The sequence below is a fragment of the Antrostomus carolinensis genome, unplaced genomic scaffold (genome assembly GCF_000700745.2).
Source record: "Antrostomus carolinensis isolate BGI_N321 unplaced genomic scaffold, ASM70074v2 scaffold18612, whole genome shotgun sequence".
NCBI classification, from domain to species: Eukaryota; Metazoa; Chordata; class Aves; order Caprimulgiformes; family Caprimulgidae; genus Antrostomus; species Antrostomus carolinensis.
The window spans coordinates 11,834-26,453 of record NW_010300371.1 but is presented as its reverse complement, the minus strand read 5'-3'; the positions used below and the strand labels follow the sequence as shown (position 1 = coordinate 26,453).

Genomic DNA, 14,620 nt, shown 5'->3' with positions numbered 1-14,620 from the left:
CTAGTAAAATTCAAAGCTCTGAAAATGAATCCAGTGGTTAGCAATTCTTAAAATATGAAGCTGAGAGAAAACATGAAACTTTTTCACTCTCACTTCAGAAGCTGCCTATAGCATGACTGAGCTCTCTGAATGGAGTACCCTGCCTTGTTAACATTGCTAAATGCTTTCCACTTGGGTAAATTATTTGCAAATAAGATTTTTTGCATTTTGCATTCACTGTAATAATCCTCCTAGTGTTTTTAAATGCTCCATTTTTAAGGCTTCTGCAAACTCTCATCTTCGTTGATGATTATGTTGTTGAGCACATTGAATAAAATATTTATGCTACTTCTTTCAGTGTTTCTGCTGCTGCCTGTACAGTGAAGGCTGCAATAGAAATCTGCCTCTTAACTTCTTCCCAGGCTTGATGTTGATCAGCTTTGTTTTTAATGTCAAACATGGCATCATAGATCCCTGGGAATGATTCTCCTGCATACTTGTTATGGCTGCTTGGAGCAAAGATAACATGTCTGTAGGGAAGTTGAAGGAAAAAAATAACAATAATCTGCATTAGGAAAATAAAACATTATTTTCTCAAGAAAACTAATCTGTTTCTATAAAATCTGTTAAATTATTGACACTGAAGATGTAAATAAATAAATTATTGCAGCAATAGTACCTATAATCTATGAAGCAAGAAAAAAAGACAAGCTAAATTATTCCATGTGAATTCCAGAACTTCATAGCTAAGAAGACTTGAGATAAAGTTGACTAAAGTATTTTCCTTTCCCCCATTTTAGATGAAATGGAAAGATAAAAAAAAAAAAAGCCTGCTTCTTTTCTCACAGATACACACAATCTCCAACAGATTCAGGCATGCTTTGAGGTAGGAAAGCTGATGCTTTAACAAGAGACTGTCCTCAACAGATTTTTAATCAGAAGCTATGAGGGGTACCAGGATTGTAGATCTTAAGTTCTCTTTCTACAGTTACTTTTTAGTGGCACTTTTCAGGGGAAAGATTACTGTTACGAATTATGCAGACTGGTAGAAGGACCAAAAAGCTAGACTTGACCATTCTGCCTCTCAAACAAGATTTACTTCTTGAACTGGATGAGAGAACTACTGAATTCACTTCACTCCTGTTGAAGTACTGCCCTCTACATTATATTTGCTAACATGACTGTTCTGCTATAATCGATCAAATTGTAGATACTTCAATTATATCCTATTTCACTTTCAAATCATAATAACTTCCTAAAGGTCCTTTACCACTGAAATTAATTAAACTGAGTCCAGGGTCAAACTTTTAGATCTGTTTAGAAGCCCACAGAAATCAACAGAAATGGGCTTACAGATCTCAATAGGCTTTCAACAAGCCTTTTCCTCATTCTGTATAATGTATCACACTGAAGTTTCCCCCAATATTCTTTTCAATCTTATTTGTACTGTTTGAACTACTTTTATCATGTTGAATAAAATCATTAAAATTCCATTTAGAGACCTGTACATCTTAAAGGAATTTTCATAGGGTAGTCTAGGCAGAAAGTGATAAATAAGCCTTTCTTACCTATAGAATGGCCTGCCAGGTAATCCAAGAGGATCGATGAAAGCCCTTTCTAGAAACATGAGCTGATCATTTAGGGATCTGACAGCAAGTAGGCTAAAAAGAAAACAGAAATATGTTACCTACAGAGCATTTGCCCCACTCTCATCCCATGCGCCAATGTACATAGCTCTGGATTTATGAAGGACAGTAGAACCAAGATGCTGAACTTTAGGTGTAGCCCACAAAAGACAACCCATGTCAGCTCACCTGCACAACAGAATTATGCTGATCTGTACTGTGAGACAGTCTGGTTCATAACCTGAAAGTCTCAAAGCTGTTTTTAAAGGCCAAAGAATAGTGTTAAAGAAGACAGAGACTTTCATGTGTATTCTCTCATGTTGCATTTTATTCCTGTATCTCCTTCTCATTAGGCTGCTTAGGCAGACCATTCTCTTCTTTTGTACCACAGTTTTCTAAAGAATGTATTTTCCACAAAGCCAGCCAGCCACAAGTTACTTCAATAAAATCACATTTATTTTCATGTAAAACCACAATATCTGAGAAACAGGAATCTTGTGATGCTAGAATAATCTTTTGAGTCATCCAAGAACTGTGTTTTTCTGACAGCAGATTGTAAATTCCCTAGAGGAGAGACCATCTGTGTCTGTGTGCTTTGAAGAGCTCTGAGCATACTACTGATGCTTAACAAATAAAAGAACTGTGAAGAAGATTATACTGAATATACGTGGGTTTCATAGTTTACATCCAAAGTAACTTATTGGAGAGCTTCAAAGGCATTCACCAATAAAAACCAGTAAATTTTATAACACAGAAAGCCTGGAGTAACTCTACTACCATCAAAGAAGAATGGAATAATCATCAAGTTTACACTGGTGTAAACGGAAACTAAAACTGGTTGGTTGAATTAAAGCTTATATTTAGGCCTCCCATCAATGAAACCATTTTGAAAATGTCACATACATGTCATATGACATAAACATCATATTTTACATAAGAAACTATTGTGAACTCATTTATCTTGAAAGTTGCTGCCATTAAAAAGATGGCTTTTATTCTCACTTAGTCTTCCATAAGGGTAAGCATATGGCTAAATTAGATTCTTCCCAAGAAATGTAACATACACATATGTATATACAAAAGGAAGTTTGGTTTGTCATCCTGGGCATGGCCTACAAAGAATAAATTAAGAATTAAGTCAAGTACAAATCAGGCCTTTTGGCATAGGTCACACATAGAACTTTTGCTTGCCATGACTACAACCAGGGTACAGTTTTGTTTTGGTTTTTTTTTTCCCCCTTCATTATGTAGTACTAGTATCTTGAAAACTAGAGTGCTGGCAAACGAAGACCATGAGTCAACATTTGCTCTTTAATGATAAATCAGACAAAATCTTAGGACGTGTCTCTAGGTAGAGAGAGTTACACACCTGAGCTGGCTCTGCTTATGCTAACCAGCATTCTAGTCACATCCATGCATCATCTTGGCACTGCTTCCCAATTAAAACCTGTCAAGAATGGACACTAATTAGCTTGGACACTTTTCGATGCTAACGTGGCTAGATTCCCAGGTTCCACAGTGTCTCTGATGTCCACTAATTCAACATTTTCATACTTTGCTTCTTAGAGTAACCAGATCCTTAAAGACAAGAGTCCCTAAGGACTTATAAGGAAACAAATGACCAACAGTCATTTGTCACCAAGGTTATTCAGGGTTAAAGCAAGGTATTCAAGGTTAATGCAAGTGAAGACTATGCCCTCTGAGCCCAGAGGGCTACACAGAGTATTTGACTGGAAGAAAAAAAAAGAGTTAAACTTACTTATTGATATCTATTTGTTGCAGTCGTTCATGAAAGCTAGCAGCAACTTCAGTAAAATTCTTCACAGCTGAAAAGAGAGTATCTGGAGGGAGCAGGAAGGAAGTATTTAACTTCAGATTCTGAAGAGATCATTTAACAGATCAAATTCTTCAAATTAAAGCTTTATTTTTGTGATCCTGATCTGTCAATTCTCATAAAATGAAAATCATATTCCTACATTAAAAACTATGTAATTCTGTGTGAAAACTTGCTTTGGAGACAATCAAAATCAGTATTTTTGTAAATTCTGATTATTATTTGCTACTTGAAGAATGTATAGAAATACCAAAAACTAGAGCAAGGATTGTCAGAACCAGACTGTTCAGGTAGGTCCGGGATTTTATAAATCCCAACAACCTGTGTTTTACCGGTATGTGCCTCCACATATCCAGAATTTTGAGAAAGACTAGAGTAGGTGTGCGTGTGTGCACCTGCATGCACCTCATATTGGTCATTAGTAGCCAAGTCCCAAACTGAATACTATATAATATTGCCAAAAAAATAAAGGCTTCTCGGGCAGGAGGCATACCGTGAATCCCTGTAATATGAAATAGAATTTCACATGGCAGCACAAGATCCCTACTGTGGCACAGGGCTGAGCCATTCCTGCCTGACCAAGCCCTGAGGCAAACTTCTCATGGTACTCGCACTTACCACCATGTGCCCATACACTGAAACAAGAGAAGTTCTGACTGGATAGAAGGAGAATCTTTTTAACCTGAAGACAGTCAAGCACTGTGGTCCAGAGAGGTTCTGTAGTCTCTGTCCTTGGAGGCTTTCAAGACTAGATGTGATAAAGCTCTGAGCAACCTGGTCTGACTTCAGAGCTGACTCTGCCATGGGCAGGTTGACCTAGAGAACTCCTGAGGTTCCCTCTAACCTGTATTATCCTATGATCCTGGGATCAATGTTGGACAGAGAATTATCTAACACCATAAGCTGCAAAGCAGTGTGATTTATTGTTTTTTTAGGGACCAAGATAAAGACAACTTGTCACCAACATTGGTGAACCATGCACAGGTCAAAGAGCATGCACCTGTTAAATGTTAGTTCTACTTGGTAGCAGCGTAGTCTCTACACAGGCATACCAGTGAAAATATATTCATATTTCAAATTATTAGTGGGTGTAGCTCTTGTTTTATTTACTGTTCATACAGCACGAGATAAATACCAGGTCATGACTAAGACATACGTTAAGATAAGGCAATGCTAACATTAACAGAGGAGGAGTGCGATGAAAGACTGTACGTACCAAAGGATATGTTGTATGTTGCCAGTTCCTCTTCATGATTCCTTGACAAATTATAGATAACATGAGCATAGCTGCTCACAGCTGATGCATAATCTCTACAGTCGAAAGGAAGCACAACGGAGTTGGCCAATTCAAACACGAGCCCTCCCCGTACCTGAGCTACTGTCAGATGATTCTTGAAAGTGGGATCATAAAACCTCTCCACAATTTCATAGGTTTCGTAGACGCTGTGGTAAACTGGATAGCCGCTATATTTTTCTACATTCTGGAACAAACCCAAACAAAACCATTATTCAGCTGTGGATACTTCAGCTTTTTTTGTACACCTTTGCTGTGGGATTCAAGGCACTGTAAAGTTAAGTGTTCAGGTCACACTAATCCTAGGTAGCCGCTACAGACAGTTGAATGAGAAGATCTGCTCAGTGGTGGCTCTCTTAGATATCAGCCTATGATGAGATGACCCTCTCCACTGACCACGTACAGACCTAAAGAAGGTAGCTAAAAGGAGACACATGACTTTTAGTTGGCTAAATGAAGGTGAGATTTTCCTTCCTGTCTTTGCTTGGATCTCAACAGTCATTTCTGTTTGTGTCTTTCAATATGCCTTTTCAGAGGAAAAGACCAGATTAAACAGATTGCTCCTTGAACATTTCTCAATTAGTTCCATCTCACAGTATGCTCAAGAGTCAAACCCATATTTTCCATAAAACATGAACCATTTTGAATTCAAAGCTTTTTAAGTTATTACAAATCATTCAAAAGTCATCATAAGCCACTCATAAGCCTTCATCAACCATAGGTAATTTTGAGCACATCCATTTACCCTGAGGTCCTTTTGTCTGACTGACTAAGTTGACCATTCCTATTTATTAAATATTTGTGTTGTAGTAGCACAGAGTTCTAGTAATGAACTGGGACTCTCCACTCTGACACACTACACTGAACTACTCCAAAACGCTGACAGTCTAAATGGAACAATTACAGGTGCTATTACTCAGGCAGGTGGGGAGACAAAATTACAAATACGCAGACTTACCCAGTTTTTACTGTAACGTGCTCTGCCTGAAGCGATGCCAAGACGTTGAAAAAAGACTTCAAAGTCATTGCCAGAACCCAGTTTATTTATTCTTTTAACAAGACAGAGGAAAATGCCTTGAGTGACAATACTTACAGCATAATTTTAGTCTGCTTCCAAGTTCTGGGGCAATTACTTATCTGCAGTCTCAGTCACTACACAGTTTCTCCCTAGTATGCTCTTTCTGTCAATATACCATGAATTGCCTGTGACCCCTACATCACATGCATATAATCAATTGTATTCTTGGAGGAGAAGAGTCATAAATATCAAAGGGTCATAGAAATCAAACTCAGGGTCAAAGAAATCAAACTCTCAGAGAAGAATTTAACAGTGGGTCTTGACTCATTAAGAAAACCCAGTGACCTTCCTTCTGCTGAACTTACGCTATCTCAAGCTCTCAACTCAAGAGAATCACAATAATAACAGCATGGCTCAATGGAATAGAATCAGTCTTTGAAATTCTATAGAGAAACACTGATAAATTTGAAGGACAATGTTATAAATACCACCTGGTATGCCCCCTATCCACCCAAACTCAGAGGTCTTCCAGGAGACTGGAAGCAAGTGCAAGAGAAAGCTGCTGTCTTAGCATCTTGTATGCCTGCAGCTGGCTTGTGAATAATACCCTTATTTGTCTAAAGCTCTATAAACTACATGAACACTTTACTTTTCATTTATAAAGCCTCCTGTTCATGCTACAAAGGCAAGTTCACAAAACTGTTGTACAAAAGTATATCAGATATAATCAATAAAACTCTGAAATTTATAAAAGCTGAGAATCACACCATTTCTTTTAGGTGCTCAGTTTTTCAAGTGGCTATTTCTTTAAAACCCACACTCTACATGTTGTAATAAGTTTTGGTATATCATTTATTTTCTTTTGCCACTGACCTGGGGACATCTTTATATTCTCTTGATGGATTTTTTTTATACCAGCTCTCATAAAGAGATTTTCCTTCAAACCCTTCATCAGGACTTGGTATCTAGAAAAAGTATATTGTAAAAAAGACAAAGGGTACAATTTAAAATGTTACCAAACAGCAAATCTACAACCTGTCATCATGTAAATCCTATGGCTTAGGGCAATGAATAAATCACAGCCTTAAGTCCCTCAACCCTTCTGCATTTACATTTCAACATTTCAAATGCATAGCATTTTCCAGACGAACAGTTTATTTGCTAAAAATAGGTAATATTAAATGGAAGAAAATACAGGGAAAGCAAAACATTTCAAGTCAATATTTACATTCTGATATTTCATTCTGAGATTATTCAGCCACTTAATTTAAATATTCAACACAAAAATCCCTCACAAAACCCAAACTTTTTGTTTCACTTTGTCAGGAAATTTAAATTTTTTCTTGGTTTAATTAAAAACTGTTTCTACCTTCTTTTGGTTCACAAAATATATTTTCATGGATGCAACAGTAACCTTAGAAGGGCAAAGTGTACAATCCTTGGTGCTTATTTCATTGTAGCTGCTACTGAGGTATACAAATAAAGATCATCCTAAACTTCTTTCCTATCACTCTGACTACTTTCCAGATTACTGAGCAGGTTAAATACTCTGAGAATTTTTTCATCTTTCCTTTTTATTGGTGGGCTGATGATGTTTTATTATAGTTATTCTATTAAATATTAGTAATATCTATTCTATCATAAATAACTATATCTACTATCTAAGAATTACTCCACAATAGGAGTCAAAATAAAACTAATATATTTGGGTTTTCGGTCAGGAAGTCAATTGTTCATGGGACAGCGTTAACAGGTTTTGCCACAGATTAACTTTGGATAGGATCACACGGGACCTGCTGCCTGATCAGCATTTTCTTCAGACATCAGCTACCAAAAAGCCTTGGTTACACGCATTCATCAGTCTGTATGCTGCTTCCCAGCTCAAGGAAGGGTTACACAACTACGTTCACTGGTATTTAGGTCAACATTTTAATGATGGCTCTTGGTGTCCAAACTGAGACTCTGCTGACCTGATTTTCTGACTGTTCTGAACACCTGCACCTAGCACAGGTTACCATGGGAACTGCAGGTGATCAGCTCTTCTGTAGTTCAGGACAGAAATATCTTTATCTGATCACTTAATTCTAACAGAGTTAAATTTTATTAGTTGTCTTTCAACTACCAGAAAATTATTATACTGAATTATGACATTTCCTTTACTTTTGTACCAGTCTAATGGCAGCTTCCAGGAGATAATGAATTACTGATCCTGGAAAAGACACATGACTGAATATATACAGCAGATGAAGACAGATATAGTAGATTCATAAAATATATGCAGTAGCTGAATGTACATTATATATATGTATGTATATAAAACACACACAAACGAGACTAATTAAATATTCATGCTTTAATACAGATGAACGGGAAAAAAAAAAACCCAAAATCCTAGAACTAAAAAGCCCTTATAGACATCCTCCAAGATCCACTCTCAAAACAAGGAACATCTTACATCTAAGATGGTGAGTCTACTTCCTGAGAAAGGTCCCTATGTTTTAGTTTTATGTGCCACCCAAATATGTGCGAGAGCGTCATGATCAGAGACAATGAATATTTAACAGGATACACTGAAGCTAGGCACATTGACCAAACCTGTCACATCATGCTAAAAACAGCACTGTAGCAAGCCTAATTTCTTCCCCTGACTAAAGGGGTTAGAATCCCCTACTCCCATTGGCACCCTAGTAGTTGGACTGGGCAGACTGGTTTGTGTTTGTTTCTGTCCTCTGGCTCATAGCATTTTTTTTTATTCTTTTTGAGTGGAAAAAAAAAATCCTAATATTGAATACCTACTAATTTACAGGTATAAGATTGAAATCCCTTTGCCACTCTTGGGAAAAAGCTTCATTTGGCTATTGACTTAAAGGGGGTACTGCAGCCAGAAAAGAAACATCTGACACCATATTTTATACAAAGAGCCCCACCCAGTAAGTGAGCACTGAACATGATGGCTAAAAATTTCAAGCAATATTACCTCTTTTGTCAGACTGTACACCAGTCTGTACATCAGTGGTGTGCAATCCACTCGGAGTGTGTAGTTTCCTGAAAAACAGGAAAAACTATTTATTCAAAGAAAAGTTCTACTCAGCTGAAACATCATGCCACTATTTGTTAATAAGAAAGGGACTAGAGAGCAACGCTCCCTACAAGGAACAAGCTGATTCTTCCTGTAGAAGAGTTCTCTTGTGATCTTGTCAGTGCATTTGTACTAGTTAGGATGAATTACAGACCAGCTTTTGAAGCAAGACTTCAGAGCTTTTCTTATGTCGCTATGTTTATTGTGCATGTTATAAGAGGAGAAGTTGACTAAAGAGTTGCCACAGAACTGCTGACAGGAGCATAACACTTCTTGTCCCTTCCTATGATTTCCCAAATAGTGCAGCTACAGTAACAGACTTCTCTGAAGCAACAGGAATATCTGAAGGATACTTCATGATTCTCGGTCATGGTTTCCCTCCATATCTACTCCGAGACTAATGCAACAAAATCATCACACTGAAGCTTCATGGATTTCCATGGATTTTCAAGTCAAAATGCCCACCAGTCATCTATATATACCACCACTATTGTAAAACACAAGTCAAAACTACACACCTTCAATGGAGGAGTCTGCATTGATATAAGCCACTCCCCGTGCTTGCAATACTTTAGCATTTTCCTATGAGAAGGAAAAGAGGATGAAACTGCTGATAAACTTTATTTCTCTGAGAACTATTTTCCCATCCACAGAAGCAACAGCAATTTCAGGGAAAGACATCATATACTGCAAGGAGCCACATATTCTTGGTAGTTCAAAAAGAAACTTCAGAGAGAGAAAGAGAGAAAGAGAGAGAGAGTAAGGAAGAGAGAAGGAAGGAGGGAAGGAGTCTTGCTTTGTAGTACAGATTTCTCAAAGATTTGCCACTGTGTAAATTTCTCTTTGAACAGTATTGGTTTACCTCAGCCCACTCTGTCGATCCTAACAAGCCAAATTCCTCTGCATCCCAGCTTGCAAATATCACTGTTCTCCTTGGCCTCCATCCTGTCATAAAAAAACATGAAAATTCTATTTTTGAACAGTTTGGTTTACCTCAGCCCACTCTGTAGATCCTAACAAGCCAAATTCCTCTGCATCCCAGCTTGCAAATATCACTGTTCTCCTTGGCCTCCATCCTGTCATAAAAAAACATGAAAATTGTATTACAGAAATAAAGATTTCTTGTCACATGGTAACTAATATGGAAAAAAATGTCATTTTTGGGGGGCTCATCTTTTATCCTGATCTGTGGGGAAAGAGATGTGTTTAAGGAACTTTAACACCAACTCCTTCACTAACCTAATCTAATAATGGTTTGCTAATTTTGTAGCATTCTCACTTCTACTTCAGTATTGTGCCAAATAATGTATTTGTTTTCTTCTCTTCTCTCAGCTTGAATTGCAAGAAAATTTTCCAAAATTTAAAACTCTGAACATAATAATGGTTTGCTAATTTTGTAGCATTCTCGCTTCTGCTTCAATATTGTGTCAAATAACGTATTTGTTTTCTTCTCTCAGCTTGAATTGCAAGAAAGTTTTCCAAAATTTAAAACTCTGAACGAGGAAAAATAATGTGCTTGTGCACAAATTATTGAAAGAAAGCTTTCCCACTCTTTTTGCTCTGTTCAATTTAGTACACATTGCATACCAGTGTCTATGTTGACAGAAAAGTGTTTGGCATGTTTTTGAATCTATTGCTGAATTTCTTTGACCAATCTCCCAAATGCTGCATTTCAAAACCTAAGGAATTCCCTGCAACTTTAGCAGATCACTTTCAAAACAAAGATCTTTCACTTGAAATTCTGCATTCAATTTAAACTCAGGCCAAATGGAACAGGCTCTCTTGCCCTGCTTCTGTATCTCTGCCCAAAGCATTCTCTGAGGCTACTGGAACTTTTACATCTTTTGCTCCCTTTCTTTTTTATCTTTTTTTTTTTTTTTTCTTTGTCCCCAGCTTGCATTCCAAAGACAGTTTCCCCTGATATCCAATAACTGGGAGGGAATGGAAAGAAAACTAAATGTCATTAGGTTTTCAGTGTAATGGGTAGGCAAAGAAAGGTTCTCTAGCACAGTATGTGAGTTATGTCTGAACTCCTTTCCACAGGATGTCAGATATTTGTCAGCATTTGCTCTGACAGCAGCAGAAACTTGGTACAGTTGACATCTGCTCCTATTCTAATGTTCCTATTCTAGGCATAAGGTATTTTTAACCATTACCTCCTACTATGTTTGCACAGCTCATTCTCTGAATTACACAGACATGCTTTATTTATTCTTGGGTCTGCCTCCAAACTGCAGTCAAGTGCTGAAAAGTCTCTCAATGTTGCCCTGATGAAGCCTTGATCAGACCACCACTGTATCAATTTTATAGGACCACTGAAAAATCCAGTCCAACCAACCTCAAATACACAGTAACCAATTGTACATAAATGTCACATTTATTTCAGTATCTCCCATTTTGTGTTTTGTTTTCCTTTAGGTGTACTTTCTCCTGAGTAGAAGTACCTCACATACACCAAGGTTGTAACTGGAACTAATTAACAGCTGCAGAGCAGACTGCTTATTTGAGACATCAGTGAGATACATGTGTTTAATTTTAAGCATATGCTTAAATACCAGAGAAATCAATGGGCGCTGCTGACAGTAGTGATTCTGGTGTGCTTTATTCTTTTATTACATTACCTTTCCTTTTCAGTTTTCCAAAGCTCCTCACAATCTCATGAACCACAGCTGCTCCACTCTGAGGATCAATGCCACCAAATACCCATGAGTCACGGTGGCCTCCCAGTATGACATATCTGTCTAGAGAAATTAATTATGGAGGTTTACTTAGAAAAAAATTTTCCTTCCATAGAGCTGTTAATTGGAAGTAATAACGAATTTTCCATGTAGGTGTCGGGCAGCAAAGCTTAACAGTTTATGATGCACATGACAGAAAGGCAAAAGACATTTTAAATCTCCAAAGACATTTTTCTGCATTTTCAGCCAGTGCTAAAGAATTTGTAAAACACAATAACTTCATCCCATAAGACTCAACATTTCCTAAATTCTATAATGTTACTTCCATTATTAGAAATACTGAAGATTTCCTCTGAAGATAGAAGTATCTTTCCCTGTTTTACAACAGTATGTTTCATGGTAAAGTTGATCCACAGCACACCAACCCAGAATATTAAGGTGTGCTGAATGCAGTATGTGTATAGTCAACCATGAAAAGGCTTGCTCAAATGATGAGAGAGATGTGATTAATAAGATCAAAGTCAGACTAGACCTCTGTGCTACTATAACAGAGTTAGACAGTTGTGTTTCAGGCAACAAGGAAGTGCTGTAGTTACAAGTTCAATGATGCTATCATCATCCTAGGGATGTCTATATATCTGTTTTTTTAGAGTGTAAAATCACACTGTTTTATAAGACACTGTAAGAAAGCCAAAGAGTCAGTAGTGGTGGATAAGTTTTTTTCAGATGGAATGCAAAATCCATTGCCATGTCAGCAGGGAAGAATATCCACTTAAGAGTATTCTTTCAATTGCAAAGTTACTTGCCTGAAGACAAATACTTCTGTCTTGGTTATGACTCCCTCTTGAAAATCAGCATTTACAGTGAAAGTGCTGACATACACTGAACCATATGAAATCTGGTGCAATAAATATTTCAACATCAATGATCAGGTAGTGCAGTATTTCAGAGAAAACTATATTCCTCATTTCCCCTTTGTAACTCTAAAGTGTATATAGCACTGTACGTTCACAGTATACTGAAGACAAATTATTTTACCTGGTTCCACTGTGCCTCTGATGGTACCAATCACATTGTAAATCCTTGTTACTTCATTGTGGCTGTGAATGTGCATTTTCACTTTTCTAGCGTATTGGGAAGAAAACCCAAAGAGAAAACACACCAGATTAGATAACTGAACTTCTTGACACCTTTCAAAAGTGTACAATATAAATTGTAAGGAAATAATTTTGGCCAAATTTGCCCTCCATTAAACCAAAGTAAATCTGAAAAGATTTCAGTGTAGTTTTTTTTCTGGATTTATACTTGTGTAATTGAGACCAGCATTTAGTCCTTGAAAGCCACGTGCTGTTATTGATGTCAACAAGATTTATACAGATAACACGCTCAAAATTCAAAGATTTTTTGCTAGCAGCTATTTTTTAAATTTGGAAGAGTGAAAGAAAAATGAAAACCACCTAATGTTAAAAAGATAAATAGTTCCAATTATCTGCAGGTTGGTGCAAATCAGAACTGATTCCAGCACAGTCAATACTGATGTGGCACCTCAGGCAGCAGAAAATTGGACAGCCTGAGTTGCATCAAGAGATTTTGCTTATCTACAACACAGCTGGAGATGCAACAACTCATCCTCAAGGGTTGCCTGTGTATTTTTCAGAAATAATTTTTCACGTGGTATGACTAAGGCATAGAGAAAAGGTCAGATGGTTCGTATGCTCAGCCCATATTGAAACACCTGGACTTTAGTCCTAAACTGTGATTACTAAATCAGTTCAGCTTAAAAACAATCTGAAGCAATAAAACTGACATTGTAGTTACAGCTTTTTTTTTTCTGGAAAACTTGAAGATTAACATTGTTTTATATAAGGCAGTAGGTAAGGCCAGAAGCCAGACCCATATGAATTTAAAAAAAGATAACAAACAAATTAAGGTTTCAAAAAAAAAAAAAATCAGTCTCATAAAACAGTTTGTCAAAGGTTAGATGCTTTTCAAATGAAAGTGGTTCAAGACTAGCTGGAAACGAAAGCAATTCAATCATATCCATTCAACCAAGACATAAATCTACCAAAGCCTTGCACTAAGCACATTTCAGACAAGGAAACGGCCATAATCAAAGGAACGATACAAATAACCCAAAATACTCTACCTTTGATCAAATTCTATTGCTCTACCTGTGTTTCCCTGATCCTGAGTATGCTTTCCTTATAAACAAAACTGACCTTGTAGAATAATCTGTTGTGAAACCAGGACCAACGTTGTAAGATACATTCAAGTTTCCTCTCCAGCTACTATGCGGTGGTGCATATCCTCCCATATTACTATTATGAAAAAAGAAATCATTATTAGTTACAGACATCTTACAATAACAAACACAAATGAGGGACCAGGAACCACACTTTGTTAGGTCCCATGCACATATAGACCATAGTGATGGTCTTTGTCTTAGACAATTTATACTACAAGCTTCCACAGAAGAATAATCTGTCTTTTTATCTACATTTACACTAGTAAATTAACAGAGAGGAATACTCCTGAGCATTGAGATCATCTTGGAATGGCCTACAGCCATCCTGGAAAACAGTCTTGGCCTCCCAAGGTTTTGCACACAAACTGCCTCTTGAAAAAATGGTCGCTGGAAGTTTCTACTGCTTTGAACTGCATTTCCATTTGAATGGGGAGAGAGTAACTTGGACCATTCTAACAGTTTAACAACATAGGCAGTTGTCTTCCAGTGCCTGTCCCTGGACACTGTTTAATCTGGTAGCATAGACTGAGTTTATGTGTTTCAAAGATGTCTAAAATTGGAGAAACATAATCAGTTCAAGTCGCCTTTTCTTGTTTCATTGTCAAAGCTGAGATTTTTTTCTCAGTTAACACAACCGGAAATGCCGTAATTCAGTGGATCACAATCACCCATATTTATTCACCTATTCTAAAGGATTTATATTTTTGACATGAACTTGTGAGAAACAAAAAGATAAACAAAAATATATTTACTGTAAATGAAAGAATGTCCTTTATTGTAAATGCATACTTCAGACAAACTTTATTTCACAGAACACTAACATGTCTTCAGTTCCTCGGTATGTTTTCTATATAAAAATATGACAGCA

The 14,620-nt window shown here is 37.0% G+C and overlaps 1 protein-coding gene across 2 annotated transcripts in view; it reads right to left on the bottom strand.

Annotated features, from left to right (window-relative positions):
* Positions 1-319: 319 nt before the first annotated feature.
* Positions 320-14,620, bottom strand: part of LOC104521192 (glutamate carboxypeptidase 2) — a 24,965-nt gene continuing 10,664 nt past the window's right edge. Inside the window, exons 7-18 of one of the 2 annotated variants that reach the window (XM_029083789.1) lie at positions 13,727-13,825; positions 12,546-12,631; positions 11,451-11,570; positions 9,823-9,905; positions 9,348-9,411; positions 8,728-8,795; positions 6,624-6,715; positions 5,691-5,781; positions 4,655-4,919; positions 3,364-3,445; positions 1,548-1,640; positions 320-509 (exon numbers count right to left, since the gene is read on the bottom strand). In XM_029083789.1, the coding sequence (XP_028939622.1) occupies positions 320-509; positions 1,548-1,640; positions 3,364-3,445; positions 4,655-4,919; positions 5,691-5,781; positions 6,624-6,715; positions 8,728-8,795; positions 9,348-9,411; positions 9,823-9,905; positions 11,451-11,570; positions 12,546-12,631; positions 13,727-13,825 (1,333 nt within the window). The remainder of the gene's footprint in view (positions 510-1,547; positions 1,641-3,363; positions 3,446-4,654; positions 4,920-5,690; positions 5,782-6,623; positions 6,716-8,727; positions 8,796-9,347; positions 9,412-9,822; positions 9,906-11,450; positions 11,571-12,545; positions 12,632-13,726; positions 13,826-14,620) is intronic. The other variant, XM_029083790.1, reaches the window with a different exon arrangement.